Source organism: Lithobates pipiens, unplaced genomic scaffold (assembly GCF_037356315.1).
Source record: "Lithobates pipiens isolate NorthernLeopardFrog02 unplaced genomic scaffold, aLitPip1_a1.2 Scaffold_166, whole genome shotgun sequence".
In the NCBI taxonomy this organism is placed as follows: Eukaryota; Metazoa; Chordata; class Amphibia; order Anura; family Ranidae; genus Lithobates; species Lithobates pipiens.
The window spans coordinates 1,605,029-1,624,458 of NW_027507752.1; the positions used below are offsets into that span (position 1 = coordinate 1,605,029).

Below are 19,430 nucleotides of genomic sequence, written 5' to 3' on the forward strand. Positions count from 1 at the left end.
CAGTCCAGCCCCGGCTACATTTCGTCAAAGCAAATCTGCCATTATAAGCTTTACGTAACTGCCAGCGTGGAGAGGAGCAAGCCCAAATCTTATGTTGGGTCCTATTTTAACTTTGCTTCTCATACGTAGCCATAGAAATATTCAAGATTCTCAGAAATCGCTTAACAAGCCCAGTTTCCGCACATATGTTTTTGGTATATCTTTCCATAGAAAGCTAATCAAATTTTCAGACTAAACAAATTGAATTTAAAGATTTTTTTTTTTTTTTGCAAACGTCTTAAGCTTTCTGTTTTAAATATGAGTTGCTACGGCATAAATGGCCAATGTATAAAAGGCATACATTGGGATTTTTGCAAAAACAGTGAGATCAGAGCACTGCTTGAAATAAGTATTTGACAAGGAAAAAGAGGAGAAGCAAGAAGGCCGAAGAACTATTGCTTAGGTAGCCAAAAATGTACCATCATTGTGTTATACTTTGGCTCGCATTGTGCAGAATATGTAAAAGGGAAAGCTGGTGGTATCCAAAAACATCAATGGTAGTTCTTGCCAAAGATCTGCATACACATGGCCAGCCTGACTCCCCTTTCAATATGTACAGTAAATAATTTAGGTTTTGCAATCTATTTCATACCAAAAATAAAAAAACCTATTGAGATGTTTACCTTAGTTAAGGTTATTAGCATAAAATAGCAATGTTAGAAAAGTTAGAGTCTGTGTAATTAAAAAAAAATAAAAAAATGATCCTAGATTCACATCATCTCATAATCCCCAAGCTGCGTTCCGCATTTGGATTGAGCTTGGTCTAGTTGCCCTGAAAGATTTCCTGATTAACGCACAATTTGCCACCTTTCAGGAGTTGCAGTCCAGATTCCAAATTCCCAACACTGAATTTTTCCACTATTTACAAATCAGTCTTTTTTTTTTTTTGCAACATTATTCTGGCCCTTACTCCCTCCCCCCAAGGGTACTTTGAGGACATCTGCCACACTGCTCCTAGACAAAAAGGCCTGATTTCAGGACTTTATAAGACGATGGAATTGGCGGTGGAGAAGGAGGGGCTGAATTATAGATCCAAATGGGAACAGGAGTTGGAACTGGATTGCAACACTATTGACTGGGACAAAACCTGGAGTAATATGTACCAATGCTGGAAAGCCTTATCAATTAGAGAAACAGCCGTTAAACTACTCACCAGGTGGTATTATACACCCCTACGGTTGCATAGACTCTTCCCTCAGGTTTCTCCCAACTGTTTTAGGGGTTGCCCCCACCCAGGCTCCTTCAGACATATATTCTGGGAGTGCGACCGGATCCAACCCATATGGCAGTTACTTTTTGACCTAATTAATAAATTGGCAGGTTACACTATAAATATGAAGGCATCTCACTCATTGTTATTTGAGTCTCCACCAGATACCCCCAAACACTTGAGATGTCTGGTCCATTCAATCTGTTTAGCCATGCAATGGTCTATAGCACTCAATTGGAAATCCCCCTCCCTACCATTTGATCAGATTTTGTCACAAATTGACCTAATGATGCATACGGAGAAAATATACCACACTCTAAACGACTCTGTTCCAGTGTTTGAAGCTAAATGGAAACCGTGGTTTGTATTCAGACTTCTGAACTAAATGTGCTAGTTTCTCCCCCATCCCTGGTTTGAAAAATTCTTATTTTTATCTTTCTTATTTCCCTTTTTTTTTTTTCCTTGTACTATATTGACTCTTGATTTTCGTGGTATCCCACAATTTTGCCTTTAAATATTCATCCTATCCATATGGATTATCCTACACCCTTGAGAGTCACACTCATTGACTCCTATATTATAGCTTGGAATTGATGAGTATGTCTACCGCTACATATTGTACATGATGTTTACCATGCAACATTATCTTCTTCTGTATGGATATCTATGCTCTACCACGTGCTGATTATTCTGTTTATTATTCTCCAATAAAAATGTTTGAAAACAAAAAAAAAAGATGCTATGCTTTGCTCGAGACATTCTAAACCGTCTGCATTTTTAGGTTCACCTTGTCTTCAGAACCCTGCAGAATTTTTCAGAGTTTTTGATTGGTTGTACCGAACACCACACAAATGTCAGAAAATGAATTGGTGACTTGGCACAAGAGGCGGCTAAGATCTGCAGAATCTATTGGAAATTTGCTAATTGCTCAGTATAAAATAAACCAGGGGTTATTCTACAAACCATACCACATAATGACAGCATGAAAGAAGTTTGTTTGAAATCTTTGCAAATTTATTAAAAATAAAAAAAAATGACAAAAATCACATGTACATGAGTATTGACAGCCTTTGCTCAATACTTTGTTAAAGCACCTTTGGTGCCAGTTACAGCCTCAAGTCTTTTTGAGTATGATGATTCCAATTTGGCACACTTTTTTTTTTGGGCGGTTTCTCCTATTCTTCTTTGCAGGACCTCTCAAGCTCCATCAAGTTGGATGGGGAGCGTCGATGCAGATATTTTCAGATCTCTTCACAGATGTTCAATTGGGTTCAAGTCTGGGCTCTGGCTGGGCCACTCAGATATTCACAGAGTTGTCCTGTAGCCACTCCTTTGTAATCTTGGCTGTATGCTTAGGGTCCTTGTCCTGTTGAAAGATGAAACTTCGCCCCAGACTGAGCGCTCTGGAGAATGTTTTCATCAAGGATGTCTTTGTGCATTGCTGCATTCATCTTTTCCTCAATCCTGACTAGTCTCCCAGTTCCTGCCACTGGAAAACATCCCCACAGCATGATGCTGCCATCACCACGCTTCACTGTAGGGATGGTATTGGCCAGGTGATGAGCGGTGCCTAGTTTCCCCCAGACATGTTACTTGCCATTCAGGCCAAAAAGTTCAATCTTTGTTTCATCAAACCAGATAATTTTGTTTCTCATGGTCTGAGAGCCCTTCAGGTGCCTTTTGGCAAACTTCCAGGTGGGCTGTCATGTTCCTTTTACTGACGAGTGCCTTCCGCCTGGCCACTCTACTATACAGGCCTGATCGGTGGAGTGCTGCAGAGATGTTTTTTTCTTCTGGAAGGTTCTCCTCTCTCCACAGAGAAACTCTGGGGCTCTTTCAGAGTGACCATCGGGTTCTTGGTCACCTCCATGACTAAGGCCCTTCTCCCCCGATTGCTCAGTTTGGCCGAGAAAGGGGCATGCAGTCCCCCTGTTCTACCTAATGCACATGCTCCTAAACGTGTTGCAGCTTTGTGACCTCATCTGGGTCGATGCTGCATTCCAGCACTCGCTTTGAGCTCTTCCTCCTAACCACTATCCAGCCGGCCAGAACAGCCTCTGCAAGTGGCAGATTACTACAGCGCGGGCTTGTGAAGCCTCTACACCCGCTGACGTCCCTTGGATTCCCCTTTTCCTGTTTTTAAGTACCTCATGTGAGTTTCATATTTTAAGTGTTATTAAATCATCATACATTCTGCACTCAGAGGCGCCTGTGTTTCTCTTTTCTCTTTGCATATATTGGAGGCAGCTTTTACTCCGCCCCTTCAAGGCTATCCCTGAATTTGTGGACTTTTTTCAAGACAGCAGAGGAGATGAAGAGGTATGGTATGCTGGTAGAAAAAGTTGATAGTGTATATAGGTTGTGGGCCTTGGCCCAGATTCTTATAGTTAGCACTGAAACCACCTTTCTCCAAAGTGATACTTTTATTTTCACGTGTTTCTACCACTTGATGTCTCTTTCTACATTCTTATGTGCTAATATCTCGCTAAAATGTACTCTGTTGACTGTTATCACTATATGTTAAATTGAAAATGGTTAATCTTGTAACTTGATTGTTGCCAATAAAACCTTTGAAAATAAAAAGTTGATAGTGATAGCGGTGTAGTGGTTAGCACTCTTGCCTAGCAGTAAAAAAAGAGTTGCTGGTTCTAATCCCAACCACGACACTACCTGCCTGGAATTTGCATGTTCTCCCTGTGCCTGTGTGGGTTTCCTCCGGGTACTCTGGTTTCCTCCCACACTACAAAGACATGCTGGCAGGTTAATTGGCTTCTGTCCAAAAATTGGCCCTGGTATATGTGAGTTGGGGAACTTGGATTATGGGCTCCTTGAGGGTAGGGACCCATGTGAGTGTGCAATGTAAATTGACGGCGCTATATGGTTCCCTTAATAAATAATTGTGTCGCACACAATGTACAGGAATAGGCACAATTGTAGACATGCACCCATACTCACTCAGGTTGATTTGGATAGACTGGTGTCTTTATTCACCCTTATTAACTATGTAGCTATGTTTCTAGGAAGATGGGGCTGTACAGTTGTAAAAAAAAGAGTGTGAGATGTGACGGCACATTACAGCTAATGTAAGTGAGCACTGTAGGGAACAGAGCAACTAACTTAATTATTAAGAGAGGTGTGAGCATTAACAGGCCTAGCCAGCCACATTCCTACCTACACCACTCACACCTCCAACCGGTAATATCACATCTTTATATCCCTCAATTGCCAACTTACCTCCCAGCCACATTACCTTCCTCCCACCCTCCTCTGCCTCCTGGTTGCTGTGCATTGGTAACATGTAACTTAACCACCTCACAGCGGATCTCTCACCCCTGCTCACAGTACATTCCTCTCAGGCCACAACACCTCTATCCACAGATCATCCCTCCCCATTAGGGATGGGCTAGGGCATGTTCAGGATCCTAGTGGCAACTCACCTGCTCGATCCCACCAGGAACCCGATAATGCACACCACTAATCACAGGCAGTGAGCTATTTCCTGGTCCGCAGCTGCACAGACATGGAAATGTCTCACCGCCTGTGATTTGCGGTGTTCAGTGTCGGCTTCCGGGCAGCTTCCGGTAGATGGGTTGGGACTAGGATCCCGAACATGCTCGAGCCCATCTCTACTCCCCTATTAATGTAATGCTGCCTCTATTTTATTCCACCTGCACAATGCATTCCGCTTGGACAATTTGGAATGGCCACATATGTGCTATTAGAATTATTATTAGAAGTTTAATGTTTTAGATTTGAATAGAGGTGGGGGGGGAAATGTTAGCACTAAAACCTGACAGAGGGTCTGTCTTTTCCTACTAGAGAAATGTAACCATTGTCACTAGCACAGAAAGTGAGGGGAAACCCAAAATTCTACAGTTGCCACAGGAACAGGAGGTGTCTCTGGGTCAGAAAATGACCCCAAAATACTGACAGGAGTTTTAACTCTTCCCTACTTCAACTAAAAACCCCAAAACGTGTTTTTGCTAGGGACACACAGTTTGTTTCATGAGTTGTGCAACTTTTAGAAAATCAAATCTTACTATGCTGTGCCCAATCTTTTGCATACAACCAAAATATAGCTATGAGAGAAAAGCAACATAAAAAAAAACTCACAGCCCAGGTTTTGGACAGCCGGAAGATGGGAGCACTCTGCAATGCGGACACCACCGACATCAAAGAATGGAGGTTGTTTAGGTCTAGAAGTTTCTGCAAAGAGAGAAAATATCAGACTAGAAGTTTCCCATTATCATTAGAAACAATGCCTTCTCTTTTTACCTTATTAACATTGTCACAAAATGTAGGATCAATATAACAAGAAAATCTATGTAAAGGGGTGAACTGAGCAGAGGTATTTTTCCTTGAGCATTAAAGGCTGTAGATCTACAGCCTCCAGTGTTAGAAACACACCACTGCTTATATTACCATGTATAAAGGCACATATATGTATAAATAAGAGGATTGTTTTGTGTCATTAGAAAGCAGATGATGTGTGACCTAAGCAAATTGTGACTCAAACCATTCTTTGTGGCTGAAGTGGTAGTTGCATCATCAATTTAGTAACTCCATGTCCTCCTCTCCCTTTCCTAGTTCTGTAGGGGACCCCTAAGGCTCTGTTCACTGTGCCCTTCTATTCTCCATCTACACCTCTGCCCTTGGTCAATTGATAGCCTCCAATACCATATTCACGATGACAACATCCAAATCTCTCTACTCCTCTAGTTTCCTTGCACAACACTAGTTTACTAACTGACATATCAGTATGGAGGTTACACCATTTTTTCAAACTCAATCCTTCCAAAATGGAGCTCATAATTGTTCCTTAACCCTATTGTCCCTTCCCTTTCTCATAAATATCAACAGCCCAACTATCAGTGCCACCCCCCACTGGTTTCTGACCTCTCCTTTTAGCCCTACATAGAATCACTGTACAAATCTTGCAGCCTTCACCTCCACATCATTTCCAAAATACGCCAATACAACCAATGACAACACAAGATACCAATTCCCCTCCTTGTTTTCTCTCCAACTTGACTACTAAAACTAACTTCTAATTGGCCTATCCAGGGCACACAGGATATCCCCCTTCACTCTATCACAAATGCTGCTGCCAGACTCATTCACTTTACCCAACATCCAGTGTTCACGGACCCTCTCTTCCAATCCCTCTACTGGCTTTTGTTTTTCCAATGAATAAAAATCAGAATACCAACAACATAAAAAGCCCTCCACGACTGTGCTACATCACCAAACTTGTGTGAAAAGAGCACCCAAACAAACCTCTGCGTTCCTCTCATGACTTCTAGAAGCTCTCTAGATTCCTCATCACTTCCACCCATTCTCGCCTCCAGAGCCTCTCCTATCCTCTGGAATTCCCAACCCAATCTCTCTGGCCATTTTCTATTCGGTCTGCTTTTAGGCAATCCCTAAAAAAACGTATCTTCAGGGAAGCCCATCCTGCCTCTACCTGAAATCGAAACATTTTACTTTCTCTACCAACTCAATCCCTCACAATTTCAACCTTTTGTATTGCTTGCCCCTTTCTTTTAGATGTAATTAACAGGACCCTCCTTACCTTCTTGAACTTGATTGTAACTATATTGTCTCTCTCATCTCTCAATATAGGAAAAGTGCATTTTGGGACTTTAAATGAGGCCAGCATCAAAGGGACACCAGCCTCCATCCCTGTCAGTAGTTTATAAGGAGAGGAGAGAGATGGGACTTTGAGTGAAGCACACAGCAGTAAATGGATTGGTCAAGTGACTAAGAAAATTTAATTTATTTATATTTCACAAATCATACATTGTTTGCAAGTATTTTGGGCAACAGGCCTCTAAAAAGTACTTGGGGCAACATGCCTCGTACAGTATAAATCACAGTTCAATAAATAAATAAACATGTATTGAGTAGTTTTAAGACCTTAGCTAGTAAGTAAATTAACCAAAAATTCAGATTATATAAAAACTTGATATTCCATGATTGCAATAAAAAAAAGGCAATAATTCAAGGCTCTACGCGTTTCACGGCACTATAGCCGCTCATCAGGAGCAGGTACCATGGAATAGATCTTTTCCATTGTGAAGATGTCGGTTTGGTTATGTCCTTTCTCAGCCTTGATTCTTGAATGGGAGGGTCTGCCTTCATTGATCCCTTCATTGTCTCTCTATTTGGTGAAGTGCTGCATACGCGCAATATAAAAACTGAATAATAATAATATTCAGCTATTTCCACAGTCTCCTTTCTCACTGACTGGATGAATAAGGCGTTGCTATCATAGCATAGTTGCCTCCTGTCCCGAATTTCCCAGGACATTCCCGGGATTAGGACATTTGTCCCGATTTAATTTTGTCCCGGGAAATTTGGTTTGACCCGTTAATTTTGCCAGTCTGTGTATGTCGGGGGCCGGTCTGTGTTTTTTTGGGGGCCAGTCTGTGTATGTGGGGGGCCAGTCTGTGCATGTCGGGGGCCAGTCTGTGTATGTCGGGGGCCAGTCTGTGTCTGTCGGGGGCCAGTGAGTCTGGATGTCAGAGGGCGCCGCATTTTCACCTTTTCCTATTCCACACCTATAACCGCATGCCCTGTCCCCTAATTATAACACAACTCCGCCTACTGCCAAACAACGTGTCCCGGAAATTTTGTTTACAATGTTAGCAACTATGTCATAGCTGTAAGTGACATTCCTCGGCGACCCTGTGTGTTATATGGACCTTGGAGAAAGAGCATACCAGAAGTCCACAGCTGCCCCAAAAAATTTATTTTTGCAGAATTGCTGGGCAAAGGGTCATCTCTGAAGGCCCATATGGGAAGCTCTGAATAGGACAGATGACAGCAGTAGAATGCCTTTCCTGTCTATAAGGAATATGATGCTATATTAGGCACCAGTCAGTAAAACAGGACTCCTGAAGATTGGAAAAAGGATGTCTGGTCTGAGAAATCTCAAAGTTTTCAGCTGTGACATGTCAATGCAGGGTCAGAAGCTGGTGTAAGAAGTATGCTTATACCGGAGTTATATCAATGCTTCAAATGGGTGCTGATATAATGATAAATAGAAGGTTTAAAGCGGAGGTCCACCCTAAAGTGGACCTTCCGCTCATTGGAATCCTCCCCCCCTCCGGCGCCACAATTGGCACCTTTCAGGGGGGAGGGGGGTGCAGGTACCTGTACAGTACAGGTATCTGCACCCACTTCCGGGATAGCTCTCTGCGGAAAGGGGCGTAGATTACGCCCCTTTCCGAAAGTCCCCCGCTGCCTGCTGGGAAACACACGGATCCCAGAGGCAGCGGGTCCATCCTTATTGCGCAGCGCGACTCACGTATGCGCAGTAGGGAACCGGGAAATGAAGCCGAAAGGCTCCACTTCCTGATTCCCATACCCAAGATGGCGGCGGCAGCACCCGAGAGACGAACGAGAGATCGGCTTCGGGTGCCGACATCGCGGGCGCGCTGGGCGGGTAAGTGTCACTATTTTAAAAGTCAGCAGCTGCAGTATTTGTAGCTGCTGGCTTTAAAAAAAAATAAAAAAAAAACGCGAAGTCCCGCTTTAAGTTAAAGTGGAAGTAAACCCATCGAATTAAACAGTTAAAAAAAAAAAAAGGCATGCCGGGAATGCTAACTGCACATTGGCTGTGCTCTCAGCCAAACTATCAAACCGTCCAATGGCTGGTGTCATAACGAATCACATGTGCAGCACCATAGCAGTTGAAGATTAAACCGAGGCAAACATGGCAGCTTCCTTGGCTGAAAACGATAGGGGAGTTTACTTCCACTTTAAGTTTGCTTCTAAGCCTCTGAGCCTCTGAAAAGCATTTGACAGGTAGTGCAGCGGCGATGTGACACCTCCTCACTACCTGTTTTACCCCATAATGGCCTCATTTGCATAGCACATGGTTGCAGCACATCCCAATTCACTAAAATGAGTCAAGAAAAATAATTTGCGCTGCAGGCCAAAAGCAAGGCATCAGCACTTTGCAGCTTAAGGGGGGCGGGAGGGTCTGGGGGGGGGGGTCTGACAGTTGCAAAACCACATCTAACTCCAGCCAATTTATTGATTTTTAGTTTGGATAGAACTGGGAAGTGTTACAAACTCTGATTTATTTTCTATCTCTGACTCTCTTACTCCCTGTCCTTGTGACTCCAGTGCAAGGAATAGAGGGAAAGGATGTCACAGAACAGGAGGCACCGACACCAACTTTGTTATATGTTCTACCCCTTCCCACTTGTGCCCCAGATGGACTTTTCATCAGAAAAAGTGAGAAAGTGAGGACAAAACTCCCTCAAAAGAACAGAAACTTCAATAAAAACCTGATAGAGGCTCAAAGTTGCTCCCACATTATCCAAAATAAAATAAACATTTTCGGCTGAAGTTGAGTTTTTTTTTATACCAATTGTGTATGGCTTAACCACTTTCAGCCCCGGACCATTTTGCTGGTCAAAGACCAGACCACTTTTTGCGATTCGGCACTGTGTCGCTTTAACTGGCAATTGCGCGGTCGTGCGACGCGGCTCCCAAACAAAATTGACGTCCTTTTTTTCCCACAAATAGAGATTTCTTTTGGTGGTATTTGATCACCCCTTCGGTTTTTATTTTTTGCGCTATAAACAAAAATAGAGCGACAATTTTGAAAAAAAAAAACGCATTATTTTTTACTTTTTGTTATAATAAATATCCCCCAAAAATATATTTAAAAAAAAAAAAAATTCCCTCAGTTTAGGCCGATACGTATTCTTCTACATATTTTTGTTAAAAAAATTGCAATAAGCGTTTATTGATTGGTTTCCGCAAAAGTTATAGTGTTTACAAAATAGGGGATAGTTTATGGCATTTTTATTAATAATTTTTTTTTACTAGTAATGGTGGCGATCAGCGATTTTTATTGTGACCGTGACATTATGGCGGACACATGGGACATTTTTGACACATTTTTGGGACCATTGTCATTTATACAGCAATCACTGCTATACAAATGTAGAGATTCCTGTGTAAATGACACTGGCAGTGAAGGGGTTAACCAGTGGGTGGCAGTGTAGGGGTTAAGTGTTCCTAGGGGCGTGTTACTAACTGTTACTAACTGTTGGGGGCTGGGCTTTCTTTTAGTGAACACTGATCTCTGCTCCAATCACATGGAGCAGAGATCAGCGTCACTTGTTGCTAGGCAGAACTGGGAGATGCTGTTTACAACGGCATCTCCCAATTCAGCCGTCCCGTGAGAAGATCGCGGGTATGCCCGCAGCGATCGAGTCCGCGGGACCCGCGACTGGACTCACAGGGGTCCCGACCGGCGGCACGCTCGCGATGGAAGGGCGGCAAATTTAAAGGGACGTACAGGTACGTCCATTTGCCTGCCCGTGCCATTCTGCGCCGGTCGGGAAGTGGTTATCACACCTTACCCAAATATTATCAATGCATTGTATATGCTTTACAATAGACCCAGCACTATAAAATGGTCCTCGACTTCAGTAGGTCGAACTATGTTTTTCTTCCTGCAGAGAGTTGTCTACGTTAACTCCCCAATAAACAGAATTGTATAAAAGTATTTCGTTTTCCCAAGAGTAATATAAAACTGCTAGTGCAGAAACGCCTAGATGCTTATACTTTCTGCTTCCATTTGTAAACAGTTTTAGCTTTTGCAAAAAAGTAAATGAAAAATGGAAAATAAAACAGAATTTTATTCATGTTTATCTTCTCACAAGCCAAACTTATAATAACGTTGAAACAATCGACTCCTTATGGCTTCTGTATATTAATCTGTGTCAGTGGGCTTGTGAAACCGTTAGTGATCAGGGTAAAATTCTATAATCAGCGTTGGCTCTTCATGTAAAATAGAAGCACAGGATTAACGAGTACTCCGATTAAACTATACAGGATGATTTATGAGCAGCCATGTTTATTTATTTTTGGCAAGTATCCACTGTGAAGGAACTCCAACATTATGTTTCCAGTAAGCCCCTTGTACACACGATCGGACATTCCGACAACAAAATCCGTCGGATTTTGTCCGAAACTTGTGTTGCATACACACGGTCGGACAAAGTTGTGGGAAAATCCGATCGTTCAGAACGTGATGACGTTATTTCGTTACGACGGGACTACGTTCAGGCTAGTAGCCAATAGCTTTGGTGTAGGAATTTGATCTGAGCATGCGTGGCACTTTGTCCGATCGGAATTCTCTACACACAATCGGACAAAGTCCCATCGGATCATGTTGTCGGAAAGTTTTATAGCCCAGCTCTAAAACGTTGTCTGTTGGATATTCCGACGGAAACAGTCCGATGGAGCCCACACACGGTCGGATTATCCGACAACACGGTCCGATCGGATCATGTTGTCGGAAAGTTTTATAGCCCAGCTCTAAGCCCCTGTACACACGGTCAGAGATTTCCACAACCAAATCCGTCGGATTTTGCCCGTCGGATCTTGTCTGAAACTGTTGCATACACACGGGTCGGACAAAGTTGGTGAAAAATCCGATCTTTCAGAACGTGATGACGTAATTTCGTTACGATGGGACTACATTCAGGCTAGTAGCCAATAGCTTTGATGTAGGAATTTGATCTGAGCATGCGTGGCACTTGGTCCAATCAAAATTCTCTACACATGATCGAAGTATGTCCGACCGGCCTAGTTGGTCGGGAAATATTTCCAACATGTTGAAAAATTGGGTCCGACGGATATTCTGACGGAAACAGTCCGATGCAGACCACACACAGTCGGATTATCCGACAACACGGTCCAATAGGACACATTCCGACGGATTCTCCGACCGTGTGTACAAGGGCTAAAACTTTGTCCGTCGGATATTCTGACAGAAGCAGTCCGATGGAGCCCACACACGGTCGGATTATCCGACAACACGGTCCGATCGGACATTTTCCATCGGAATGTCCGACCGCTTGTACAAGGGCTAACAGCGGATTATGAGAAGTAAGGCAAAGGCAGTAGCCATCTTGATTCAGCAAGTTTATGTTACCGCAGGGCAGTCCTGATTGCAACTGATCTGCTCTTCTGAAAGTCAGATTTTATTTTTTCAAAATATACATCTATATGAAAAAAATGTGCAATAGTCAGAAAAAGTAACTTACAAACAGAGAAGCTCACAGCTTCTCCCCTGAAAGCACCGGTGCGCACTGCTCGCAATCTCACCTTGGCTATCTTGATGAAATGGCTCAGTATCTCGGCTCTTATCTTCAGAGTCTGTGTTGTTAGAATTTCCCGCACAACCCAAAAACTGACCTGAAAGGAAGGACATAAAGACATTGTAATTCTTTTTATTTCCAATCATTTTTATTAGTTATATTCATAGATTAGCACAAGGGATACAAAAGAAAAAAAACTGCTACAGAAATGTTGATACAACGCATGTCCCACATAAAAGAATAATAGCAAAAAGAAAAAGAAACATATGTACATAACTTCCCCAAAGTACAATAAAGAAATCTATCAGACCAAAGGATTCCAGGTGAGCTGTATGTTGGCATTGGTGCGGTATTCATACCAAATTGTAGAATTGAAATCTCTGCAAGGGTCACATACAGCGGGGCGTGTATCCCCCACAATCTCAGGCCATCGTCCCATGTGTGCTCCTTTGCGCATTGCACTAACGTAGTGAGGAGTTCAGCAAGTTCTTTTCATATATCGCTTCTTCACAAAGGTTTCGACTTGTATAAAAGCAGTTGTAACAGCAAGCGTTTGCAAAGGTTTATTGAATTCTTTTACAGGATAAACTCACATTTTGTAAAATGTAACTTACTTTGGAGAAGGTGTTTGGCCCACACAGTCACGTCATTCATTTACAGTGTTCTTAGAATAAATGAACTACTAGTCCCATCTGCCACCATCAGGGCCGTCTTTAACCCTTTCATGACTAAGCCTATTTTTGGAATTTGGTGTTTACAAGATAAAATCCATATTTTTTGCTAGAAAATTACTTGGAACCCCCAAACATTATATATATTTTTTTAGCAGAGACTCTAGACAATAAAACGGCGATTGTTGCAATATTTTATGTCACACGGTATTTGCGCAGTGGTGTTTTAAACGCAACTTTTTGGGAAAAGGGACACTTTCATGAATAAAAAAAAAAAAACAGTAAAATTAGCCCAATTTTTTTGCGTAATGTGAAAGATAATGTTACGCCGAGTAAATAGATACCAAACATGTCACACTTTATAATCGCACGCACTTGTAGATTGATGACAAAGTACGGTACCTAAAAATCTCAATAGGCGACGCTTTAAAAAAAAATTACGGTTACCAGGTTAGCGTTACAGAGGAGGTCTAGTACTAGAATTATTGCTCTCGCTCTGACGATCGCGTTTACATATGCAGGCGCGACTTCCGTATGCGTTTTCTTTGCTTCACGAGCTCGCGGGGACGGCGTGCGCTTTAAAAAAAAATTTTTTATTTTTTTATTTATTTGATTTATTTTAAAATGACTAAATTGTTTAAAAAAAAAAAAAAATTGATCACTTTTATTGCTGTCACAAGGAATGTAAACATCCCTTGTGACAGTAATAGGTGGTGACAGGTCCTCTTTATGGAGGGATCGGGTGTCTAAAAGACCCCCCACCCCTCCTTTACACTTCAATGTATTCAGATCGCCGAAAACGGCGATTCTGAATACCGGATATTTTTTTTAAACCGGCGCCATTGGCAGCCGAGTAAACGGGAAGTGACGTGATGACGTCGCTTCCCTGTTTACGATGAGGAGACTGGAACGAAGCCGTAATCGGCTTCGTTCCAGTTCCTCCGCAGCAGCCGGAGGTGTCGGATCTCTGATCGGTGCTCCCGATCGAGCGGGAGCACCGGTAACAGCGGCGAGAGGCGGCGGGAGGGGGGGACGTCCCCTCCCGCTCCTCCGGCATAACAGCCGAGCGGCTTTTAGCCGCATCGGTTGTTATGCCTGGATAGCCAATTGCCTGCTGCAAAAAACGGTACCGGGATGATGCCTGCAGGTGCGGGCATCATCCCGGTATAACCCCCGGAAGCCGAGTACGCAGATCTGTGTACGCTCGGCGGGAAAGGGTTAATATAGATTGGACCCTGGGCAACATTTTTCTTGCCCCCCCCCCATGCAATTTCCCTCTCCACCTACTCTGAGACATACAAAAAATAGCAGATATCCTTAAAATCAGTTTTCTTTATCAGATCAGGCAGCGATTGCGATTGGTTGCCAGTAGTTACAGTGTATCATTACTGCTTACTGACTGGTTGCTAGAGGTTACAGCACACATTACAGCTCACTGATTAGTTGCTAGAGGTTACAGCACATCACCTCCTCACAGCAGGGGAGCATGATATACATAGGAATGCTGCCTTTATTTACATATCAATGCTGCCAGTGGCAGCTATTTACTTAGTATTGTCACATATTCACATATGAATGCCGGTTATTTACATGTAAACACAGGGTCTGCAGGTGAGTCATCTGCACACAACAATAGGGCAACATTAGTAACAGCACTTCACACTGAGATATCGGGACACAGCACAGGAATAAAATTTCAAGGGACAAGGGAATTAAAACCTGGATAGTTGGCAAGTGTGAGGCAGCTGTTTTGGGCCCCCCACCAATGACAGGACCCAGGGCAGCTGCCCCTTTTGCCCTGCCTTAAAGACGGCCCTGGCCACCACAGCAGATGGTTTGTAGTTCTCAATAAACTACAAGGTTGCTGGTGAGTTTCCGAGTAGTTCATTGATTCCTCCTGCTCTTTAATAAATGTCTAGTCATATAAAGGTACTAAGTGTTTGCAGGAGCCTGGCATTGCACCAGCGATCCACTGATCGTGGCCACAATGCTTTGCAGGCTGCAGTGTAAAAAAACAAATGCAAGTTTTTTGTTTTGTTTTTTATCTGCAAAACCATGTACATTTATTTTTATTTTGAAATTAGCTTAGCCTTTAAACAAAATTTAAATTCCAGTGTGGGGATGTTTATCAGATCTTAAAGGGTGTGCTGACTGTCACTTTACAGCTAGCAGGTTTCCAATAACAATTCATGGTACCTGTTCTCTTTAAAGTAGTGTGGAAGCCTGCTATCAGCTCATTTAGAGTAATAGTCAGAACTCCCATTGAAATCTGTATTTGTCTACACTAAAGAGCTTTAAGGTGGTTCTAAATCCACAAGGTTTTTACCTGAATGTGTACTATGCATTAAAGTAAAAAAACATTCTGTGCTGCAGGATGTTCCCCAGCCCTCCATTATCCTGATCCGATCCGGCGTCGGGCACGAGATCTCACGCCGCTGTCTCCCTCGTCACCGGGCAGATTGATAGCAGCTGGAGTCATTGGCTCCCTCTTGCGGGCAATTAAATGTTGTGATGAGGGAGCAGGTCAGAACCAAGCCAGTCTGTATTAATAGACGCAAACAGGGCAGCTGGCGAGCAAGCCGGCACAGGTACCCCTATGGAAAGCGGCTTTTTGTGGCTTTCTGTGGGGGCACTCGTCGAGGATCATGGTTGCTCTGTGCAAAACCATTGAAAAAAGCAGAGAAGTATGCTCTGTTTTTATTTTATTTTTTAAAAACACAAAAAACAAAACAAAAAAAAAACAAAGGTTTAATGTTATTTTAATTAAGCTTGCCATAAGCTTTTCAAAAGCATGCTGTACACACTTATAATGACACCAACTCTTCTGCACTATGATAATACAAAAGAAAAAATGTATCCAAATTATAAAAATGTCCAAAACATATGTTTCCAACAGTGAAACCAAAAGCCAAAAATGCAAAATGATGTAAAGATCCTCAATATATAGGTTCCTCATCAAGTACAGTGCTGAGACTACCGTATATACTCGAGTATAGGCCGACCCGAATATAAGCCGAGGCCCCCAATTTACCCCCAAAAAACTGGAAAACTTATTGACTCGTGTATAAGCCGAGGGTGAGACATGGCTGTCCATCCCTGTGTGTCCGTCCATCCCTGTGTGTGTGTCCGTCCATCCATCCCTGTGTGTGTGTCCATCCATCCATCCATCCCTGTGTGTGTGTCCGTCCATCCATCCCTGTGTGTGTATCCATCCATCCATCCATCCCTGTGTGTGTGTGTGTGTGTGTGTGTGTGTGTATCCATCCATCCATCCCTGTGTGTGTGTGTGTGTGTGTGTGTGTGTGTGTGTGTGTGTATCCATCCATCCCTGTGTGTGTGTGTGTGTGTGTGTGTGTGTGTGTGTCCATCCATCCATCCCTGTGTGTGTGTCCGTGCAGCCTTGTGTGTGTGTCCAGCCTACCTGTGTCCCGAGCCTCCGTCCTGAGCCGCCGTCGTCCCGAGCCTCCTCCGTCCCGAGCCTCCTCCGTCCCGAGCCTCCTCCGTCCCGAGCCTCCTCCGTCCCGTGCCTCCTCCGTCCCGTGCCTCCTCCGTCCCGTGCCTCCTCCGTCCCGTGCCTCCTCCGTCCTGTGTCGTGCCGATGGATCGCCGCTCCAGGATCGCCGCTCTTCTCGGCGGCCATTCTACAATTCAAAAGCCGCGCCTCCGCCTTCGCCTGTGATAGGCGGAACACTCAATTTCCCAGCAGCCTGTGTTCCGCCTATCACGGACATCGTCTCATCCTCGTCCGTAGTACGAGGATGAGCGGATGTCCGTGATAGGCGGAACACTGACTGCTGGGAAATTCAGTGTTCCGCCTATCACAGGCGGAGGCGGAGAAGGAGGCGCGGCTTTTGAATTTTAATGTCCGCCGTCTGTCTGCTCGATACGCTGATCGAGCAGTCAGACAGCGATGACTCGAGTATAAGCCGAGGGGGCACTTTCAGCCTCAAAAAAGAGGCTGAAAATCTCGGCTTATACTCGAGTATATACGGTATATATTGAGGATCTTCACATCATTTTGCATGCTGTACACACTACTCTAAGCCCTTGTACACACGGGTCGGACATTCCGACAACGAAATCCGTCGGATTTTGTCTGACGGATTTTGTCCAAAACTGGTGTTGCATACACACGGTCGGACAAAGTTGTCGGAAAATCCGATCGTTCGTAAAGGTGATGACGTTATTTCATTATGACGGGACTACGTTCAGGCTAGTAGCCAATAGGTTTGGTGTAGGAATTTGATCTGAGCATGCGTGGCACTTTGGAATTCTCTACACACAATCGGACAAAGTCCCATCGGATCATGTTGTCGGAAAATTTTATAGCCCAGCTCTAAAACTTTGTCGGTCGGATACAGTCCGATGGAGCCCACACACGGTCGGATTATCTGACAACACAGTCCGATCGGACATTTTCCGTCGGAATGTCTAACCGTGTGACTGTGTACAAGGGCATATACAAGCTGAAACCCACTTGAACAAAGCCCCTAACAAAGCGTAGGATCTGTTCTCACAGATATGGAGAGACAACATTGAAACACCAGACCAGCAACATTGACTTCATGGGTCTCTAGTGATCGAGTGACTTCTGAATATACTTCAGTCATATCACCGGTTCCTAGTGTATGTATAGGCTGCGTTCTCACACAAATGATGTTTCAGTGATGAAAATGCATACACCGAAAACATAAATGGTACTCAGTAAGTAAAATGTGTTTATAAAATGAAAAAAAAAAAAAAAGTATCTGCTTAGGAACAACATATAACACGAATAGCTTTGATTAGCACAGAAAACAAAATATTGCAATGACTGGTAAGCGGGACATGCGGTCTACTTAATCCTCTTAACCCTGGAAAAGGAATTAACTACCAAACCAAACACTCATCTTTCAACACGGCTTGGAGTTCGGGATAATTAATGAAAAACAAGACGAAGTGTAACCAAGGCAATCTGGTATATTGTGGGAAAGAAAAGTCGTATTTTTGGGTACAAAACAAAATACAGTAAAAAATGTATTAATATTTTGCCTTGTTTTTTTTTTTTCTGTCTGTGCTTTACAAACACCAGCCGCCTCGTTTCCCATTAGCAGCGAAGTTCATTTTTTCCAGACTGTGAAAAAAAAATGAGCTCAGATCGGCGATCGGCAGCCAAGCGTGGACTGGAGGGGGGGCCGCCTCTGCTGCTTACGCAGATCTTCGTGGCTGGAGAGGCCGACTCTGGGGCTCCGTTATATTATATAATCGCGATCTTTTTATGACCCTTGTAACAAAGAGGCAGATACTTTCCATGTTGTCATTTCCAGGATTTCTTTGGCACCATGGTGAAATATTTTTATTTGCCCAAAGGAGAGGGAAGAAAATCTGCAGTCCCCCCCCCCCCCCCCCCCAAATGCTGGACTTGAGGGAAAAAAACAATAGCAACTGCCTGAGAATGTCCAACCCAACCAATTGGTTCTTCTTCATAAAATATCTTGGAGATCTCAGCTGCCACCGACACACAACAAAATTGGAGGTCTTTGTTGCCGCAGACATAACAAAATATCAGACATAACACTTAAAAGTTTGACACCAGCTAAAGTTTTTTTCTACTTCTGGATCGAGTGAAGAAGGGTTAGAACCTCTGCTGGGTTTTTAATTTCTGTCTGTGAACAGGAAATGAGGGAAAATCTCCGTACCTGCTATTTTTTTTTGGTAAATTAAAGTGGCAATGAGTTAAAACTGCTAAGTGTAATTTTGTTTGGTAAAGAAAATTGGGTCTTTTTTGGTATTTACAACCACTTATTTTAAAGTGGTTCTGCACCTAAAAAAAAAATATTAAAAACCAGCAGCTACTAATATTGCAGCTGCTGACTTTTAATAAAATCACTTACCTGTCCCGGGGTCCAGCGATGTCGGCGGCAGATGACGAGCGATCGATCGTCTCGCTGCTGCCCCCGCCGCCATCCTCTGTCAGGGAATCGGGAAGTGAAGCATTGCGGCTTCACTGCCCGGTTCCCTACTGCGCATGCGCGAGTCACGCTGCGCGTCTCTTCTGGTCCCCCGCTGTGTCCTGGGAACTGTGTGTTTCTCAGAACACAAGGAGGTGGGGGTGTTTGCGGGGGTCTGCCCGGAAGTGGGTGCAGATACCTGGATTATCCAGGTAACTGCACCCACCTCCCCCCCCTGAAAGGTGCCGATTGTGGCACCGGAGGGGGGGAGGGATCAGATTAGCGGAACTTCCCCTTTAGGGTGGAGAACCGCTTTAAGTGGTTGTAAACCTTAGAAAGAAAATATGAACAAAGCATATCCCTCTATAGTGTGTACATGTCTCAATTTAAAGGACTAAGGGGGTTAATTTACTAAAGGCAAATAGACTGTGCATTTTGCAAAATGCGGTGG

At 43.6% G+C, this 19,430-nt stretch overlaps 1 protein-coding gene across 5 annotated transcripts in view; it reads right to left on the reverse strand.

Annotated features, from left to right (window-relative positions):
- The window catches only part of RALGPS1 (Ral GEF with PH domain and SH3 binding motif 1), a 659,487-nt gene that overhangs the window by 438,110 nt on the left and 201,947 nt on the right, over positions 1 to 19,430 (reverse strand). For all 5 annotated transcript variants that reach the window (XM_077484871.1, XM_077484870.1, XM_077484869.1 and 2 more), the window contains exons 7-8: positions 12,386 to 12,475; positions 5,363 to 5,455 (exon numbers count right to left, since the gene is read on the reverse strand). In XM_077484871.1, the coding sequence (XP_077340997.1) occupies positions 5,363 to 5,455; positions 12,386 to 12,475 (183 nt within the window). The remainder of the gene's footprint in view (positions 1 to 5,362; positions 5,456 to 12,385; positions 12,476 to 19,430) is intronic.